Raw genomic sequence first — 19,573 nt, 5'->3', positions numbered from 1 at the left:
TACAGAAAAATTTCCACCTAGGGGTACCAGACTTCCAAAGCTAAAAACCCGAGATCCCTATACTCCCCGTGTTAAATTTTTCAGTCCCAAACCTGGAGATCTCCGGTCGAAACCTGGAGAGTGGCAGCCCTATTTCCACCGCATTTACCTTAAAATTATCTGAATATTGTTGTATAGTTTAGAGTTTGCAAATTGTAGAGATTTTAAATAAGAACAGCTTAAATAAGCCAACAATTGTGATTAATTTCAATTGATATACATACCCTACATCAATTCCCCTTGACTACTGAATTGTCTAGGTAGAAACATTGTATCAGACATAAATGAAACAAGATACGCAAATTAAATAATTATACAAGATCCAAGAGAATTTAATAATTTGGTCACACTCTGTCCAACCACAATCAAAACAGTTCATGTCAAACCACTTCTTTTGTGTTCTAGTAAAAAATATAATTCTCTTCAATAAGTTTGATTCAATCATTGGGCTGTTGTGCTATCTGAAGTGCTGCATCTTGCGCTGTTGCCATATGGCAAATTTTCTGTATGCCGAGTTGAGTAATTGGTTCAAGTGACTAGTTATGTTGTGGCTTAGAGGACTGCACTCCCGAATGACACGATCCTGCAACAAAAATTTAATTATGATCATATGACAAGCTGAACACTCATATTGATTTCTACTTCGAACGGTTTGAGCTTGGCTGCATGGAAGCGGTGCAGAGTTTCATGCATGGTGGTCGCCTTTTCCTCTAATTGAGGGGTTGTTGGAGGGAAGCACGCCCAAAAGTGCCTCAGCAGTTCACACACAGACAGATACAGGGTTTTGAGGTCAGTCTCAATGTCCGCAGGAGTCATGCTTGCCGACGCTTCGTGTTGGAAGCCTTTCATCAAGGAACCACCTGGAGAGAGTTCTCCGACTGCGTTGATCGCAAGAGCAGGAGTGATTAAGGCCGCTGGGTTTTGGTGGGAAGATCCAAGTGGTGATTCCATCAATCGTATAAGCTCCCGCATGACGGATGAGCTAACTTTTTCTGCAGGGACATCGGCACTTGAGTTGGTATCCATGATTGGTCCATGCAAGTAGCGATCCACACGAGACAAATTTAGGCAAGCAGCTACATTGGAGGTAGAACTTTCCAGATCATCATAAGTCAACTTCTCCTGGATGCGTCTCTGTGTGGCAAATAATTGAAATAAGGAACTTACTTAAATTATTAGGAAAGAACACCTAAATACAGAAATCTAAAAGTCTAAATTTGAATTTCTGGGGGTAAATCGCAGGCAGAAATAAGACAGGTTTCACAGTCTCAAGGTTAATTTTGGCTAAAATTTAAAATTGTATATAATAATACTTTGAATCATTTTCCATGTAGAGAAGAGCCATCAAGGTTTCCTCAAATTCAAATATTACAACTATGTGTGTATTTCTTTCTTTGTCTACAAACTTTCTATGGTCTAGAAACTTCAACAGCCTTTAACTGAAGTCCAAGATTTGAGCTTGAAACCCTTATTAATAGATTATTATTATATTAAGAAAGATTTTCCTTTAGAAAATTTCAATTCAATACTCTGCAGGGTGCATGTCAGAAATAATTATACTTTTTTCAGATTATTAGGTGCGCTCTCCTAGATAATTTACTAGTGGACACTAACCTTTTTAGTAACTGTCACATCTTCATCATCACCGTCATGTTTTGCCACTGTACTTGAGGTGTGCGCATCTTTTTGGCCATTTTCAGCAGTTCCATTTTCTGTTATTGAATGCTGACATGCTTTGAGCACCATGAAGGAATGCTGGTTGAACCTGCACAAAATCATTAATGGTTTTAATCCTTGTTATTGTTTAATTAGTAAAACCGTCTACAGAGCTACAAATTAACATCAAATTTAATTACGAACCTTTTGATCATATTCTGATGGACAATGTTGCCTGTGTGCGAGTTGGCAGGAGTGTCGGATCCCACTCCAAAGCCCTCGCCAAAAGTTGTATCACCAAAGCTGTTGATATCAACTAGAGGATCTTTGATGCCCGAGTCAATTTCTTTGTCCATGTCTGAGAAGATTTAAGAAATAAACTGTTGGTACGGCCAAACAGTACAATAAGGCTACCTTGGTCATCAATTTTGGCACATTCTGTAAAAATATCTTTATTGCCAGAGTGGATCCGGTCTCTGTGAAAATAGTGCGACTGGAAAAATTTGGTCCAGAACTCGGATTCGGACATCTTGTGAGGTACGTATTCCATGTGCTTCCTTCTCACTGCTGGGTATGTTTTGAAGATTGACTCGATAATATCTGAAGTTAGTTTGTACTTAAGGCCATTGCATCCATCAGTTTGTGGCTTAATATCAGCCTGTGAATAAACAGCACAAAATAATGAGCATAAATCAGTCAAATTAGATAAATAAATTAATTGTAGTTTATAGACTGACCTAGTTTACCTCTCAATCATTTAAATATATGCTACTCTCCAATTTAATAAAAACAGCTTAATTTCATGCTATGGTTTCCAGATAACATGCAGTAGCCAACTTGTAATTACCAAAAAAGCTCCAGACACGCCTATTGGCTGTTTGTTGCCCACATTCTCCTTCACGTATTTTGGCGCATGCTGTGACCAAAATTCTTCTGAGGTAATAACTTTAGAAATCACAAGATCCTTGTACAGTTGGAGGAGTGTTGGGTTGTCTGTTAGCAGCCTGAGAACGATAAAAAAGTTTCAGCAGAACTTCTTATTATATAACCCTATTTTATCTACTTGTTTTTCTCCTCCAGCTCCTTATTGACTTTTCTCTTAAATTTGGGTAAGAGTTGCATCAGAAGGTCCTTGACACTGTCTCGTTCTCTAATTTGCTCAGCTTGTCCACCAACATTCGTAAACTGAAACGTCGATGCTGCATTGTCATGGAGAACTACTTGAAGCTGAATTTTTGCTTTTCCTTCCGGGCTGATTTTTTGTACTGTTGGAGAGAAAAAATATTAAATCATGCATGGAAGTGTCCGATTTTATTTACGTTTAATATCTGCGTAACGATGACTCACAGACACTGTGTCCCTATTGTCCATCATCCACGCCAGTCTTTCGTTCATTACGTAAAGTGTGCCGGTTTTCTTTTGATACCGTACATTTGAGACTTGCAACAACACATCCTCGGACGAAGTCATCGTAATATCCCTAAACAAACAGTGGTGCAATGGTACGAAAAAGTCTGCACGGTTTATCCTGCAACATTAAATAATTGTTAGAAAAAAAATGTTTCGTGTTTGAGGAAACGCGTGTGAAATTTTATGCAAATCACTAAAATATATCATTGAGAGGTCAATGTACGGTCAATAATCTTGCAGAACGATGAAAAAATCGTTCATTAGATTAACTATAATTTGTACAGGAAAATAATTTTAATCTGCGCTTACTTTCACTGAAAATTTAAGTGATTTTTAGGAGAGCTTCAACGCACATCGGCAGCAACTTGCAGATTGTCTCGATTAGGGATGGGAATATCAAAGTTGATATATCAAAAAATTTTGATATTTCAAATATCATATCAATATCAAGCCTGATATTTGATATATCATATCAGGCTGATATTGATATCAAAGTCAGATATCAAGGTTGATATCAGTTGAAATTTTTGACCGACAGATGGCATTTTTCATTCCGGTTTTCGTAAATTTTTTTTGACCGAACTGTACATTCCGTCACTAAAAGTGGGCGTTACCAATATTGAAGTTGTCGCAATGCACAAATGGCGCGAAAAATGACTGAGCAGATCGATCACAGATGGATCTGCTGTCAGCTGTGATCAGCTGGCAGTAATTGCTTGATTGAAAATTAATCTAAATTGTTTGTAAACAATGAATATGGATCTAAATGGTGATAATTAAGATAATTAATTTTAACTGAACCAATTAAAAATTGCATTTGCATATGATTTTTGCGAACATTGCTCTTTAAAAGGCATAACCTAAATTAAAAATTTAAACACTTAAAACCAAACAGCTGCAGTTTAGTGTAATTTCATTCTGATTTCTCACAATTACGTGTATATCAATTAAACTTAACTATTTATCACTAGATAAAGGTTAGAGGGCACATTTGAGACGGAGAAACACCAATACTTTGATTTTAAGATAAATTGACGCTATTCACAGCAGCTGATATTGTCTAGTTATAAAGACTAACAAATGTAATTAACTCATCTTAAATGGCACAAATAAATTATAATATTTTATTAATTACTAACCAACTATATTTAACTAAAACTAATTAAAAACCCCTGTGGAGTAAGGGGGAAGGGAAAGCAGCTAGATGTAACTTGTGGCGCCATATGGCGGGAGCTGCCACACCCCTTTTCCATCATCCGAAGTTAAAAAGGCGCGCAAAATTTAAATTATATATAAACTCATGCCCAGACTGCAGAAAACCGCGAAATTTTCAAAATTTGTCTCAAAAAACCGATATTTATAAAAAATCGGTCAAAAATACTAAAATAATCGGGTTTTAAGCCTTAAAAATGGCCATAACCGGTTTCGGTTCCTCCGGCGGCCATTTTTTGCTCATCTGGAAATATCAACGTTGATATATCAGAAGTTGATATTTTTTCGGTGATATATCAAAATTTTGATATCTGAAATATCATATCAATATCAATTATCGATATTGACTTTTTTCAAAAGTGCACATCCCTAGTCTCGATCTCGATTGTCAGACAAGCGATAGCGGTTACGGTATGTTTGAAGCCGGTGAAAACCGGTACTTATCTAAGCATGTGGTAACATTTTCCATAAAAATAAAGATTAAATCCCAAATTTATTTTATTGGTTGATGAAATTAATATTTAATTGAAATTTCATGTATAAAAGGCATAAATTGAACACAATATTGGAGTCCTTGAATCAGGTAGGAAGCTATCGACCGGTATTTTTTAAAAAAATTTCTGCTAGCGCCTCTAGTGGCCACTGTGCTAAACCTACCATTGAATCAAAACAGAATAATAGAAAACGAGGCTTGCTTTGCTCATTGCTGAAGAGTCCCAAGATGGCGACGACGTCGGATTCGAAGCAGCGTCCAGTTTAATCAAAATTGCTGGAATTATACTCTATTTTCATCTTAAAAAAGGTAAAATTAAGCTCTTTAGTTTCTATTGCTTGTTAGTTTTTCGTATTCAGATGAAATACTTCGGCACGCGTACTTAAATAATGCAGATTTGTTACTTAACAATGGGCGGTATATTGGAATATACCGCGGCAGTTGTCGCAACATTGAGACAACTTGGTGGCTGGAAAAGCTGCACTGATTGAGGCGTTTTTTGAATCTGTGGATAATGCATGTGAATATGTAACCGGATATAAACGAAATTTTGCCATTTTCGCTTAATATGAAGACCCTCGTGCCTCGTTTTAATTGAACGGTCATTGTGTGTACCGCACATCACTTCATCACTAAATTTGCATGCGCATTTTCTAGAAAACTGTTTATATTAGGCGAAATTTTAATTTATAGTCTGAAAATCCGTAAAATTCCCTTTGAGCCTTAAGAATTGATGAAGATTGCATGTTTGACCGTAACCACTGAATGAAAACTATCTAGCGTTAGTATGGTAGGTATCATATTATGTGCTACCTTTACAGTAAAGTTGTTATATTTGTTTGTATATATCTTGAATTAACAAACAGTATGTAATTATGCAATTGATTGATTGCAGGTACTAACTCTTAAAATAACACCTGTAATGTAAGAACTGGTCACAATGGAATCAAGTGGACCTTGGGCATCGTACACGTACAATGGACTGCCCGCGTCTCAGGCCCCACCTCCAGGCTCTCTGGGCTCGTCCTCTGCCGGCCAGCGGACTGTGGCCGACCTGCAGGCCATGGGCAACCCGCAAGCCGCCGCCTCGCAACTCTTGTTGGCCGGCATGAGCCCAGCGGCCGTGGCAGTGGCGGCCAACTCTTCATTTCAGCTGGGCAACTACGACTCGACAGTATTCTCCTCCCTTTTCCACCATCAAAAGCAGCAGCACCGATCTCACCAGGTGGTCGGTCAGGGTGGTCAAATGGAGCAGTCGTCTCCGTGGACCCCGCAGGCCAACAGCCTGGGCAATCCGTTCGGGGTGCTGCCGCACCAGGCGTCGCAAAAGACCAACCCCAGCCCGTCAAAAGGGGAAAACACCTTCTCCGCGCACCTGATCCCCCCCTTTGCCCACTCCGCGTCGAGCTACGGAAACGCGGGTGCGCCGGCGGCCCCCAATTTGCCTTTCGTGCCGCAAAAAACGGCGCCCAAGGTGCCGATTTTCACCCCCAAAGCTCCTCCCAAGCACAAAGCAGCCCCATTGGAGACTCGCTACAACCCCGTGCCGTCCGCGCCGCCAGGCATCTCTGCCGCGGCCGCCGCGGCGGCGGCCGCCTCGGCTGTGATCAACAACGCCAAGCCTGCCAACATCATTGTGCACCGCAGTTTCCCTCCCCACTTGCAGCCGCAGTGCCGTAGCTACCCCAGTCCGGACAGCGACTATCAGCAGCACCGCAACACGCCGGACAGCGTGTCCTCGGGGCCGTACGGTGACTCGGACTGCCACATGTCGATGGAGCGGCCGAGCCCAAACCCGAGCAGCCCTTATTACAATATGGCGTCGCCTGAGTCGTGCGTTTACTCCAAGCACGACCGGCAGCCACCCCCTCAACAACAACAACAACAACAACAGCAGCAGCAGCAGCAACCCCCTGTCCCTCCCCAACAGCAATTCCCCATGAAACCCCACAACAGTTGGGACGAGAAGAGATCGGTCGTGCCGCCAGGCCGCTACAACTACTCCGAGAGCGAAAACAATAATGCTTTTCATGTTTCAGATCAGCAACACTATCAATCGACGATCAACTTGTCCGATTTGCATGGTAGTAGTGGTGGTGGCGGCGACGAGTTGCTCGCGCACGGTGGTTCTGATAGCGAAGATTACGAACGCAACAAGCGGCAGCGGCGCAACAAGCGGGCGCGTAAGAGCGACAGTCCGGAGAAAATCAACCGGCAGCTGACTCTGCTGCAGCCTGTGCACGCTGAGGACGGCTACGCGGCGGCGGCGTTAGGCTTCCACTCACGGGTTGCCTTCCCTCCGCTCCCACAGCTCCAGCCAGGGGTGCACCAACAGCACCCTCAGCAGCACCATCAACACGCTCACCATCAAGAGCATCAACACCAACAGCAGAATAATTATCAGCCGCAAGAGCAGCAGCAGCAGCAGCAATCAAAAGAGACTCGATCGCTGATTGATGAAGAACTGGGATTCTTGGAGATGGATACTGCCAACAAGAAAGGCACTCCCACTAAGCCGGCAATAACGCTGAAAAAGGACCAGCCTGCCTTCATGGACAGTTATATCAAGTTTCTCAGTGGTGATCAGGACAATTCTCTGTGTACCACAAGTGTCAGGTCTGGGAGAAAGTCTCCTCTCAGACAGCGCGCTCGCACGCTTCCGCAAAAATGCCCTGAAACGCCGCCTCAACAGCTTCAACAACAACAACAACAACAACAACAGGCGCCTCAACAGCACCAGCAGCACCAACAACCTCAGCTGCAGCAGCAACAACAGCAGCAGCAACAACACCACGGCTATCAGATCCACCAGCAGCAGCAGCAGCAACTCGAGCCGCCCAACCACAGGGAGGACGGCATGGAGCAGAGTGGGCGTGGCCGCAAACGCTCTCTGCCCGTTGAGGGCCAAACCGAAGGTGTGTTTCATTCTTTACAGACTTCGAATAACGAGTCACCCTCGACCTCCTCTATGCAAAACCAGTCCAACAACCCCCCCGCCTCCTTTGCCAACTCTGGCTCGTACCCATCCTGGCTGCCAATGTTTTGGGCTCCGCCTCAAACACCCTTGTCCAGGGACAATCCATGGTCAATGAGATAACCTTCGTGCAGTGACAGCTAATTTATTTCACGATGTTTCTGTGCATTCAGTACAAATATTTTCTTGCTGCTAGGCCTTTTTTCTAATCTGTGAAGGTTTCTCACTTGGCTGCAAGCCTCCACTTCTTGTGACAGTGGTCTTGTAAAAATTGCCTATAGACTTGGGACAATGGCCTGAAAGAAGCCAACATATTGTCGTTTTATTTCCATTCATGACGTGTTTGTTTCTCATCCAAGGTGTGTCCATTGCCGGTCTCGCAGAGCAAAATGCGCTCAATGACGATGAGAATGTACCTGATGTTAGTTCGGATCATGATGATGATGAGGTCAGTAGCTCCTGCAATGGACAGGCCGAGCGTTGAATAATAACAAAGCACTTGCGCAAAACCCTAGTGAGCAATAATAATTATGTACATCACAGAATGTTATCAACATAATAATTTCTCGATCGCAGATCTGTTGTTAGCCATTGCTCCTATGTGTCATTTAATAACTATTATTTGATCAAACTGTGACAGAAAGCTCTTGTATAATTGTAAAGTTAACTGCATCAAGTTTGTTAAATAAACTAATGTCCACAACTTGAATTGGCGATGTATCATTTCCCAAACTTACAACTTTTTGGAAAGGACCCGAGGAGCAACTCCCTAACAATGGATTTTAATTTAATTTGTGTGCTTTGTTTTATTCAACTCTGGGCCTTTCCTGTTCCTGCGTTCAAGCAAAACATTCTACATTCAATTGGATGTATACTAATTCCAAAATTCCCCAGGAAATTGATTACACTCAAAAGCAATTCCAACCATTCGTGGTTATAACGAGGATGTCTCCAAGAACACTAAGAAAGTATTCCCACTCTGATGATAGCAACACTTCGAGTGATGTCTCTGCTCCAGAGCTTGCAGAATCTCAAGTTGAGCCTGAGAAAGCTTTTGAAAATTCAGGGCCAGCAAATGGTAGGAGAATTAATGCATTTTAAATCATCTTTTACAACTTAAACAACAGAAAAAGGGAATCTCGAGACGATATCTGACCTCATGCCTGCCAATTTGACATTTGGAGATTTAGGATTAGGGTTTCCTTCAGGTTCCATGTCGCAGCAAGCAATGAAATCGCTGCAGGATATTTTGAACTTTGGTATTTTAATCTGCATGCTGTCGCGGTTTTCGTAGAAACTACTTTTTAATTTTAGACGGTTCTCTCCCTTTGATGTTGAACGTAGAAAAACACTCTAGTATTGAAGATAATGGACCTAGCTTAAGCTTAGAATGTGTGATGTTGCCTGAACTCTCAAAAGGTTTGCATGTAGCTTCTATGCAAGAAAAAAAATTAATAATTGTTCATCAAAATCCAGACCCTGTGAGCGCTCCATTGGAAATCCTTACTCCGCTTACGAAAGTTTTCTATGCTTCAATGAACCAATGTATTAAATCTGAGATTAAAAATGATGATACTCCATGTGCAGCTGTTACTTTGGATGGTTTGGAAATCAAATTTTGTCTTTGTCGCGTTTACCACAAAGTTTCTATTTAATTTTCAGAATCCAACTTGCAAGTTGAGAGTGACGTCAGTCTTGATGGTAAATATACCTTATTTAAAAATTTCACTTTGCAATTTTTTATCGTTAAACCTTTAGTGCCAACCGATGAGAATTCCAATCAGGAAAACAACGAGCCATTTGAAAATGCCCAACCTCCAACAGGTAACCATATTATATTGTTTAGAAAATTTAAAAAATATAAAAACGATTATATAGCTGATTATGAGGAGAATAACAAGGAAAGGAAAGAACGCTGCAAGAGTGCTTCCTTCTTCGACCTTGACAGAGAAGATCGAGAAATGTTGCATGGTAAGGAACTGCCAAAAAATAGTGAGCTAATCTATTTTTTATTAAAAAAACATGAATGACTGGTTAGGAATAATGTATCACAATGCAAATTTTGGTTCTATTTAACTGTCGATACAGACTTGGTAATTTACTTTTTAAAAATAATCCTTCTATTAAAAAACAGCTATTAACATGTGCGTATATTTTATTAAGTATTTAGGCATTTAAAATTGCTCTAATAGTCATTGCAAATTGTCTCAATCAATGAAATTAACAGCAAAAATGTGTTAAAGGGAATAATATCATTTCTTCTGAAAAAAGGTAGTAAATTGTTAAAACAACGTTTGACAGCTGGTTTGTTCTTAATTTGTCAAAACTGTCTATGAATTAGATCTCCCTCTCAGTGAAGTGTTGGACATACTTAAGGAAAGGAGCGAGTACAGAAAACGAGCTAAAATTGGACTGAAGAGACACTCGGCTCCAGATGATTTTGGGCCCGCACTCAAGAAGCAGTCGTTTAAAAATTGCAAAAATCAAAATATACGACCGATTGCAACCTCCATTGATGAGGAAATGGCAGATTTGCTTGGACAAGCCGTTGTGGAAAAGGTCAACCAAGCCATGGACAAAACTGAGAACACGGCAACTCCTATTTGGAAGAAACCCCAAAATAAAGCCACAGTTGACCAAGCCATGGTCAAAACTGAGAACACGGCAACTCCTATTTGGAAGAAACTCCAAAATAAAGCCAGAGTTGCTTCTTTCAAGAAGGATTTGTTCCCAGTGACCAGCGCTGGCGAAAAAGCTCAAAAGCCAAAAGCAAAGTTTGTAGTTCCAGTCGTGAAAAAGAACAAACCTCCTCCTGTCCAGAACGTGGAGGTGGATGATTCTCTTATGCCTGAGCTTAAACCGTGTGCCAGGAGGAGGAGATACAAGGTAAATTTTGATCGCATGTTTTTTTAGTTTAGTGCATTTATTTGGATTAAGCTAATATTTACATGGGCGACTTATTATGCGAGAGCTCAGTCAGCTCTGCGCAGATATGGTCAGGATGAAACGTGTAGCATCCAACGATTTTAGAAATTTTCTATGGAACGGGAATTTTCGAGTCATGAAGCCCCAAAAGTTCAAAAATCCCTAAGGGACATATTTTAAAATAGAATTTTGGTGCCAGTTTTCATTCAATCTTGATTTAGACTCTATTTGAAACACCAAATTCAAAATCAGGAAATCGAATTTAATATTGGCCCCAAAATCTCAAACATTGAATCCTAAGAGATTCCTTGTGGGCCATTTTGCATATTTAATTTCATTTATCTACCTGCGCGTGTAATTCAGCAAATTTAAATTTCAGACTGGAACCTTTATGATGGACGTATCCGAGATGATATTCCCAGATGCCAAATTGTACAGAGTTGATGGACCCGAGCTGAAACAAGAGTTCGAAACTTTCACTCTAAATGGGGAAAAACTGTACAAGAGCACTCCAACAGTAAGTATATATTGTTACTGGCAATTTTTCATCAAAAATTAATGCAAAATAATATCACAGTACAGCAACTGGAATTTAGAAGAGTACCGAAAGTTCAAAGTATTCGATGTCGAATATTACCAGCAGGCAAAACACATGACAATTATTCGGCTGCTTTTGCCCGAATCTCCAAAGAAAACTCGAAAGTACGTTCTGGACGAATTTAAAGAAAAATCCATCTAATAATTGGATTTTCAGGGGAGCCCACACAAAATCAGTTATCGCCACAAGGGAAAACGAGTTTCATTTCAGAACTTACATTCAAGCATTGATCTCTCGGACTTTGGATGATGGCTTTTTATTGGCAGCCATTGAAGAAAAAGGTAATCAAGTTTGGCGATTACCTTTTTGCAAATTTTGTGATTTGAAAATTCCTCTAGTTGAATACTTCACATCATCAATCAGCAAAATCGATGAGCTGAATGACCAGAGGATTGCCCAGCTCCTGAAGTACTACAACTTTCCTAAGGAAATCAAAGTAAATATAAAATTTAAATTTTAACAAATGGCTTACAAGATATCACCTTGACTTTTTTATTCAACGGAATTTTGGAGCTCCAAACGTATAAAATAGCCCACTAATCGATTTGTCTAATCGAACATTGTCTACAATCATGAATTCAGTTAAATTTACCAAAAACTGTACTTATATATCAATTTTGGAACATTATTATAATCTCCATATATCACTAAAACCGTCGAATCGAAAAATTCCCACCAAAAAGGCTAATTCAATTCAATTATTTATTTATTTGCAGGACATTTTGATGCTATGGCCCCAGTTCAAGTGCGAAACACTTTGCGTTACCAACATGTGCCAGTGCTGCAATGAGAAGATCGCCTTGTATCTTCTCACTGGGGTTGATGATCCGTACTGCAAGAAGACACTGCTTTTCTATGATCTCGGACAGAACATCTTGGCAAAGGTCTGTATTTCAAGCATATCCAGAATCATTTTTCGACTCTTTTATTCTAGGACTTCACGGCATGCAAAGAGTGCTGCAAACGAGTGTACCATTTCAGAAAATATGCCCACCTGAAAATGGACCTGTTTAAACTGTGTCGTTCCAGGATGAGTTCGAACCCAGAGGTTGACAGGGTTTTGGTACATGTGCATTCCAAATGGTTCGACAAGGTGAGCTATATTTGTTTATCTCTAGGGCTGTTAATATTAGTTGATTATTTTTTATTAAACTATTTTAAAGATTTTTTTCAAGATTTATATAAAATGGTTTTAAATTTCAAAATAAATATTTAGTTTTATACACGCTGTTTGATCGGTTGGGTAATTTATTTTGACGTGTCAGATAAAATTAAAAATATCCCACAAAGTTTAATTCAGGGCTCTGAAATTGTTAATATTATTGAGCAATAAATGGAGCATTTAAAACTTAATATCGATCCATTAGCTACTTTCCCGGCAAGTCTTTGAATTAGGGATTTTTCCGGAAAATCAAAATCGATGGATTTTTCTTGTGAATTAGAGTCTATCTATAAAATATCCTCACGATTTAATAAAAACTGGCTTCACGATTCGATTTTGTATGTTTCGCCATGTCATATCCCAGGAATTTTTACTTCCGAGCTTGGAAACTCAAAGACTCTGGCCGTCAAATAAAAATTTCTACCTTGGTGAAATTAATAAACTCGTTGGATGATACAGTGTCTATAATTACGCCCCAAAACTAAGAGTTTCAATGCAAAAAAAATGTCAAAAATTTATTTTGCTCTGATATAGCCTTTAAAATATTTTGCTGATTTTCCCAGCTCTCTACATATCACTCTAATTCTCAACTAATTATTTTTCAGCTCTTTAAAGACCTGCAGCAGATGTGGGCCTCGGTTGACTGCATGCGCATGATGAAGGAGCCGTGATGACATTTCTCTAATACCAAGTAGTGCAATTTACATTAATGGTGCCATAAAAATTAAATAAAACGAACTTAATTAATAACAACCCTTTGGATTTTATTAACGTTTTCATCAACAAACATTATGGTGCTGTTGAATGAGTCATTGCGTGAAAGTGACTGTGTTGCTGGAAAAATTTATTAACAGCCAGCTAAATGTTTATAAGTAATGTGGCATATAATTGAAGAGGTTATTTGAGGTCAAAAATTCACAACATCTCTTAAGCGACCGATCTCTGATTTTGTAATGAAATGTAGCGAAGGGTCAAACGAGAAAACTACAAAATTAAATGCACTTTCTAGCAAAATCAATTATTGTTCTCTATGCCAAATCAGAGATCCGTCAAAATGGCATTATATACCGTGAAAATTGTATTAATTTGCAACTTGCCAAACATAATATACAGATTTAACAAACTCTCATAACTACCTTAGAGAACTATAGTTATATAGAAAAAGGTAGTTTTAAATCAAACATCTAACCATACAATTTGAAGCGTATCTTGGACAATGGATCCATTCTATGTATTATTACTTCTGTATATTATTCAACCACAAATGATCTAAAAGGTGCAAAAATCGTACTGGTGGTTACGCAAATTACATTACAAATTCAACTCCCTTGGAGCTGGTTGAAAAAATTGTACAGAACTAAAAAGTCTTGGGAAATTAAGTTTGGCTTCTACTTATTTCTGTGGCGAACATCTTTCCCGACATCAGGAGTGTTCTTCCTGCAATGCCACGACGTAGAAAATGAATCCAAAATTTAAGATAGAGGCTTACTGTTCAGGACTCTGGTCGGTGTCGCTTTCCTCCAGCTCGGACTTGTTGCGTCGCTTCTCATAAATCAAGATGATCAGGCAGAGCACAACCACTTCCAGGCAAATTCCGATGAATGGCCACAACGGGGAGAGCTTGTCTGAAATTTAGTGGTTGTAGTAGTAGCAGTAGTAGAAGTAGTAGTAGTAGTAGTTGTAGTAGTAGTAGTGGTGTCAGACCAGCGGGTGATAGATGGGTGATAAATTTGGTGATAATTATTGCTCCAATCCCATATGCCTAGATGATCTGAATGTGAGAAACAAAAAGCTCTCTTTGGATTCCCGTACAAGTGTCAAGAGTTTGTTTTTACGATCAAAAAGACACACACAAGTAATGTTATGTTAGTTCTTTTCGCGCATTTTCACGTGACCGTTTTTTCGCGCCATACTCCACCGGATGCCATATCTGCGCGTCGCACGAATCTAAGCCCCGCTGTGCCAGACAACCAAGAAGCTAAAACCCGGAGATTTCCCATAATCCCATGTTACATTTTGGACTGAACCTTATACCTCCAGAGTTAAGTTTTCAAAAAAAAAAACGACCCGGACATTCCGGGTCATGCTGTCCCAAACCCAGATATCTCCGGTCGAAACCCAGAGGTTGGCAGCCTTAGGCTGCAGTCGATGATCTCCATTATTATTTTTAAAAATAATACCTTTAACTCGAACATTGGCTGTAGCAGATGCCTCCTCGGCTCCGTTCATAATGGACGCTATGCATGTGTATTCAGCTCGGTCTTCCTTTGTGGCGTTCTGGATTCGCAGAATGTTGTAGTTGATGGAAATTCGCTCACCATCAGACTCCAGAGTAGTGTTTCCTGAAATTTTATTTAAACTAAATTAAAGGGAGTTTAGGATTTTTCACAAAACTGTCCATGTTTTTTCTGGTATTTTTTTCTAAAATCCATGAAAAATTAGCGGGTCAAAAACTCAAAGGAGATCAAATCTTGTCAAGTTGAACACAATTATTATTTTTATTCCGTTTCAAAAATTTAAATTAGTCGTACCAACTGAAAATGAATCTGATGGTTAAAGTTTGATTTGAAAATTTAATTTTGATTTCTTCAAAAGCTTTTAAAAATTTGCAACAATAAAAATTTATATTCAACTTTAGTTCAATTTCGGCTCAAATCCAGTTCAATTTCAATTCTAGTTCAATTTCGGCTCAAATCCAGTTCAATTTCAATTCAAATCCAGTCAATCGCAATAGGATCGCGAACAACTATTTTTTTAAATAAAAAAAAATATATTTTCCGACGTTTCTACGGCAGATGGCTGGACTGATTTTTGTTTGCAGCATGTAAAAAAATAATTCTACAAGCTAGCAGCAGGAATGAGTCTTAAATCGTAGCGGAATAAAGTCGTTAAAAATCTAAAGAAACCTCTGGCGCCATTTATTGGTGGATTTAAACACTAAGGGCTTACGCAACTGATAAATTTCAGTTCAATTTTGATTTAATTTTATAAATCTGCCATTTATGGAGTTTTAAAGCTGATTATGATAGAAGACGGGATGCTTAAATTATATTGGAAGGTTTTTTGAAGGAAAATTTTGTAAAAATTGAGTATTTTTAATTAATCCTTTTAGATACATACCCACTTTCCACTGGATTGTCGGCTTAGGTTTGCCAGTCACACTGCAGTTCAACATCAGCTCAGTTCCCTCTTCCAAGGAAATATCTTTCGGCAACCTTGCAGTCGGTGCCACTAAAAATAATAATTTTTCCGAAAAATATAATGGTTTGTTTTGCAAACTCACTGTAAGTAATAAACGTCTCAGATACACCGATAGTTTGTCCGCGATCGCTGACCTTGCTCAGTTTGCAAGTGTAATCGTACTTGACATCGTCCAAGGTAACTTTTTTGATAGTAAGACTGCTGGCTTGTTTGTTAGAAACCACGTTATATTTGTCTGTCTTATCCTCCACATCCTCCTCTTCTCCAGACACGAGATTTAGTCGGACCCTTGAATTTAATTTAATTTTCATGAGAACACATAATGATGGACCATGGACATTGGAAATTTCAAAGAATGAAGAAAACTGACCACGTAATTTGAGGGTTTTCGTCAGTAACGTTGCACTCCAGCCGCAAGGGTTTGCCTAGAACAAGCTTGAACATTCCCTCAGGCGGTCTGTTCCCCAAAATAGACGAGCCTGGAACACAAATAAATTGTTAAAATTAAGTGTCTTGAATAGGCAGTTTGTTTAGTATTAGCATCAACTAAAAATTCAGACAAAGAATTAATTGGATTTGTTTTGGTATTATGAAGATGAACCTCATTTATGATAGGTTGTGCGTAATTACATGCTCAATTTTTGTTTATCTAAAAAAAATATTGAGAACAAATACAAATTTTTTGAATCGATTAAGATTTGATGAAATGCTTCAACAAATTTAAGACTTGGTAGACTCTCGAGGTATTATACAAAGTTTTGAAACTTATTAAAGACAAATAATATTCAATGTCGGGAAGGTGAGTTACATGACAAAGAGCACTTTGTTATTTCCAGACAAATAAATACATTCAACACATTATGAAATAATAAACATCCGCATTATTTGTCGACATGGCTTCTTAAAGGTTAGCAACGGCAGGTCATTGACAACACGTCAAGTAGTTTTGGATCATTCGTGAATAATTTTTTCTGAACATGAAATATTGATATCCCATAAATTATTATAACTCAGTGGCTTAGAGTGCTAGAGGTGAATTCAGATGGCTGAAGAAACTTGCAATTTTTTTATAAGTGTAGGAATAATTTTTCCTTTTCCCAGATTCCCGGAGATATTAAACTCGTATTTTTCGGCACAAAATAGCTAATATAAATTTAATTCCGTTACATTTCTGCACGCCATTTTCCCAGAGAACAAATTTTGTAAAAATCCCAAACTTTTACAAACGTGTGAGATTGGAACATCATTCGATTCGTCTTGCCAAGCAGATTCCAAATCTAACCACTTTTTAAGAAATTGTCCAAAACAAGATTAAATTTCTGGAATAAAAATACCATACACGAATACGTGCGTAAAAATAGAATTCACAAAGGAAGTTATTAATCAGTTAATGGAGCACAGGCACAAGTTCATTCGTTAAACAGCAAAAAAGGGTCTACAGATTATGGCAATTACTTCCGATGACAAAGACATGCTGGCCACGGAGATGAAACGAGTTGCAGCGGTAGATTCCAGTGTGGCTGGCGGTGGCATACGACACTCGCAGTTCAGCCTGCGTGCCCCAGGGTTGCTTGTCGCTGTGCAGGGTGATGTTGTTCCCTACTTTCTCAGAGATTTCCAAACCATCTTTTTGCCACTTGAGAGCCTCGAACTTGGACACGTTGCAGAAAATGCTGAAGTGGCCACCCTCGCTCAGCGCGAAGTTGTTTCCGTACGTGTTAATCGTCTCTAAACAATTATTTATTGGGAAGTACACTTATCAGAGTTTGACATTAGAGCGAAAAAATCGATTTAATTGACTGTTCAGAGTGTTTTTAAGTTAATTTCCGGAAGTATTCTTAGAATTCTTTGGAAATTAACTATCCTAAAAAAATTAAACCTTTTCCAAACTAATTTTAAGCGGCCAAAGTTTTTTATTTGTACAAGGATTTTATTAATTAAATTAATTTTAAGTTGAGAAATGATGTTTCCAAATGTAAGTTGATTTTTCTGAAGCTAGATCAGAGCTCAAGATTTTTTTTATTGCTAAACATTTAAAGAAGTTAATTGATAATTCGGACGTAACTGTAGACTTTAAATTTAAAATTTAAACAGCCTGAACAAAACACTTTTATGACTGTCTGGGAACAAGGATTATGAATTTATATTTGTGGTCAAATTAAAAATAGACTAGTTCTCGCTGAGCATTTGACCTACTTTTCATGATTTGCCAAAGATATAAGAAAAAACGCATCAAAATCCGGGGAAAATTGGAAGCTTTGGGAATTTTGGACGGACAACTGTTTGAACCATGGGTGGTGCTCTTGTTTGAAATTATTTTGATTATATAGCCTTGGCTTTTACGGAGGGGTTTGGCAACACTCCCAACCACTTAACAGCACACAATTTTAAAAGATAATATGGGCCTACCTTCTCTTATCGCGTGCTCTTCCCTTAATTATCGACCGTCACGGCATATCAGTTCCGTTTAAAATGTGGAGAAATCGTCTATATAGAATTATCCTTTAAACTCTAAGGGTAATGCTAAAAGGGCATTCGCTCCAAACGAGAAGAAATATTTTTGTTCCTATTTGCGCTGTCAAGTGTCTAGCAAGATAGCTTTTTGCCAATGATCGTTACACTTTTAAGATTTCCATAGAAATCGACACAACTTTATTTGCTATTTACAGACTTGGATAGAATTGTTTAAATTAATATCATTCCAATCACTCAAATCTTGATATTTTATTTGGTGATGTCGGTGTTATATATAGCTAATGTGTAGGATTTATAAATTGTATGTCCTGGTTGTGATTCAGATAACAGTATTATGTGTCTGCGGTCGTGTTCAATATACAAAAAAGGGTAAACGTACAATGATTAGCCCTTATTATTAACCCGATTAACCCCGTTTGTATTGGTAGAATCAATTACATTAAACGGAACAAAAATAATAGTGCTGCAACACTGTATAATGCATTGTCAGTTTCACTGCGGCTTGAACCGCGATACGAGCAATTTGTATAGGCCTTAAAAGAATTTCTCTACGTAAGGAAATTTTATGATTCAGGTGAATTCGTGGCATTTGTTAAAAATTTATGATTTTTGTTTGTACAATTGGGGGGCATGTGTTTAGAATTGTAACAATATCTGAGGTATGTATGACAAAATACAAATATCTGATGTAAAGACAATAAAGATGATAATAATAATTATAGTCAATAATTTCCTGTTTCACAACAAGTCTAACCCTTTCAGGTTGCATCACGGCATGATTCCAATTATAAAAAGAAGAAAAGAATCCTTTCCCTACGCTCAATTAACTTGAAAAAGCTGGAATTCTCGGAATTCTATTCTTTCGCAAAAATGGAACCACAGCATAAATATACATGCAAAAATAAAATTTACATACGTAATATAAGAATGTGGTGCAAATTGGCACATAATTTAGTATCTCCGCCTTAATGCGCACAAATTCTACCCTAATGAGACAGTTAAAATCACGGGCAATTCAACGGAGATCAACAAACAGATGAATTAAAGGGTTAAAGTATCGTTTTAAGAATAAGGACGTATCCTTACCATCGGCAACCACCCCGACAGCGAGGAAAATTGCTGCTACGGAAGTCGCAATTAATGGTCTCCAAATCATTTCCGAGTCGAATTTTCGGCAAGGCTGCGGCAAGAGGTGGTCGACGAGCTGAGGAAAGATGGCGACAACTCGCTATTATCGGCAATATGAGATTATTATTACGATTTTAGGGCAGCGATCGTCATACAGAGACAGCCGCCCAACTTTACTCGACTAGTTTAGCCTGGTTTCTCTGCAGCTGATCTGCATCAATATTAAGATGGTGTTACTAAAGGAGACTCATAGGCCATATGATTTTCTTAAGCAATTACATGTTTCATCAAGGTCAAAGT

General features: G+C 38.7%; 3 protein-coding genes across 6 annotated transcripts; 1 reads left to right on the top strand and 2 right to left on the bottom strand.

Moving 5' to 3' along the window:
• Positions 1-342: 342 nt before the first annotated feature.
• Tfb1 (transcription factor B1) lies at positions 343-3,488 on the bottom strand. 2 transcript variants are annotated; one of them, XM_065494670.1, is made up of 9 exons: positions 3,415-3,488; positions 3,015-3,223; positions 2,759-2,960; positions 2,543-2,699; positions 2,110-2,353; positions 1,900-2,053; positions 1,654-1,804; positions 682-1,173; positions 343-622 (listed from the first exon to the last, which is right to left on the bottom strand). In XM_065494670.1, exons 2-9 carry the CDS (start codon positions 3,163-3,165, stop codon positions 497-499), a joined length of 1,677 nt encoding a protein of 558 aa, XP_065350742.1. In that variant the 5' UTR covers positions 3,166-3,223; positions 3,415-3,488; the 3' UTR covers positions 343-496. The 2 variants fall into 2 exon arrangements, with proteins under 2 accessions (XP_065350742.1, XP_065350741.1); XM_065494669.1 differs by having other exon boundaries at positions 3,459-3,482.
• A 1,509-nt stretch (positions 3,489-4,997) lies between these two features.
• Positions 4,998-13,222, top strand: LOC135947275 (uncharacterized). Of its 2 annotated transcripts, XM_065495994.1 has the most exons (18): positions 4,998-5,119; positions 5,706-7,725; positions 8,144-8,232; positions 8,679-8,862; positions 8,912-9,043; positions 9,099-9,203; positions 9,261-9,386; positions 9,447-9,485; positions 9,543-9,608; positions 9,663-9,755; positions 10,126-10,670; positions 11,089-11,226; positions 11,287-11,411; positions 11,464-11,588; positions 11,646-11,743; positions 12,024-12,191; positions 12,242-12,400; positions 13,075-13,222. In XM_065495994.1, the coding sequence occupies exons 2-18, from the start codon at positions 5,751-5,753 to the stop codon at positions 13,138-13,140; spliced, it is 4,233 nt and encodes a 1,410-aa protein (XP_065352066.1). In that variant the 5' UTR covers positions 4,998-5,119; positions 5,706-5,750; the 3' UTR covers positions 13,141-13,222. The 2 variants fall into 2 exon arrangements, with proteins under 2 accessions (XP_065352066.1, XP_065352067.1); XM_065495995.1 differs by lacking the exons at positions 8,912-9,043; positions 9,099-9,203.
• Positions 13,213-19,498, bottom strand: Bsg (immunoglobulin domain-containing protein Bsg). 2 transcript variants are annotated; one of them, XM_065495999.1, is made up of 9 exons: positions 19,404-19,498; positions 19,232-19,349; positions 17,126-17,398; positions 16,041-16,149; positions 15,753-15,958; positions 15,590-15,700; positions 14,650-14,811; positions 13,959-14,094; positions 13,213-13,906 (listed from the first exon to the last, which is right to left on the bottom strand). In XM_065495999.1, exons 2-9 carry the CDS (start codon positions 19,299-19,301, stop codon positions 13,858-13,860), a joined length of 1,116 nt encoding a protein of 371 aa, XP_065352071.1. In that variant the 5' UTR covers positions 19,302-19,349; positions 19,404-19,498; the 3' UTR covers positions 13,213-13,857. The 2 variants fall into 2 exon arrangements, with proteins under 2 accessions (XP_065352071.1, XP_065352070.1); XM_065495998.1 differs by having other exon boundaries at positions 19,232-19,473.
• Between the last annotated feature and the right edge of the window lie 75 nt (positions 19,499-19,573).

Source organism: Cloeon dipterum, chromosome X, assembly GCF_949628265.1.
Source record: "Cloeon dipterum chromosome X, ieCloDipt1.1, whole genome shotgun sequence".
Lineage (NCBI taxonomy): Eukaryota > Metazoa > Arthropoda > Insecta > Ephemeroptera > Baetidae > Cloeon > Cloeon dipterum.
The sequence above is the reverse complement of the archived record's forward strand: the minus strand, read 5'-3'. Positions and strand labels throughout refer to the sequence as shown.

What these genes read in the sequence shown, in the direction of transcription:
- Tfb1 (XM_065494669.1), bottom strand. An exon ending in TCGTTACGCAGATATTAAAC is followed by an intron (nt 2,961 to 3,014) that starts GTAAATAAAATC and finishes TCTCTCCAACAG; the next exon opens with TACAAAAAATCAGCCCGGAA. An exon ending in GCGTGTCTGGAGCTTTTTTG is followed by an intron (nt 2,354 to 2,542) that starts GTAATTACAAGT and finishes GTTTATTCACAG; the next exon opens with GCTGATATTAAGCCACAAAC.
- LOC135947275 (XM_065495994.1), top strand. Translation starts at nt 5,751, where the DNA reads ATGGAATCAAGTGGACCTTGGGCATCGTACACGTACAATGGACTGCCC. An exon ending in CGGATCATGATGATGATGAG is followed by an intron (nt 8,233 to 8,678) that starts GTCAGTAGCTCC and finishes AAAATTCCCCAG; the next exon opens with GAAATTGATTACACTCAAAA. An exon ending in GTTGCCTGAACTCTCAAAAG is followed by an intron (nt 9,204 to 9,260) that starts GTTTGCATGTAG and finishes ATCAAAATCCAG; the next exon opens with ACCCTGTGAGCGCTCCATTG.
- Bsg (XM_065495999.1), bottom strand. Translation starts at nt 19,301, where the DNA reads ATGATTTGGAGACCATTAATTGCGACTTCCGTAGCAGCAATTTTCCTC. An exon ending in GCATGTCTTTGTCATCGGAA is followed by an intron (nt 16,150 to 17,125) that starts GTAATTGCCATA and finishes TTTGTGTTCCAG; the next exon opens with GCTCGTCTATTTTGGGGAAC. An exon ending in AGCCAATGTTCGAGTTAAAG is followed by an intron (nt 14,095 to 14,649) that starts GTATTATTTTTA and finishes ACTAAATTTCAG; the next exon opens with ACAAGCTCTCCCCGTTGTGG.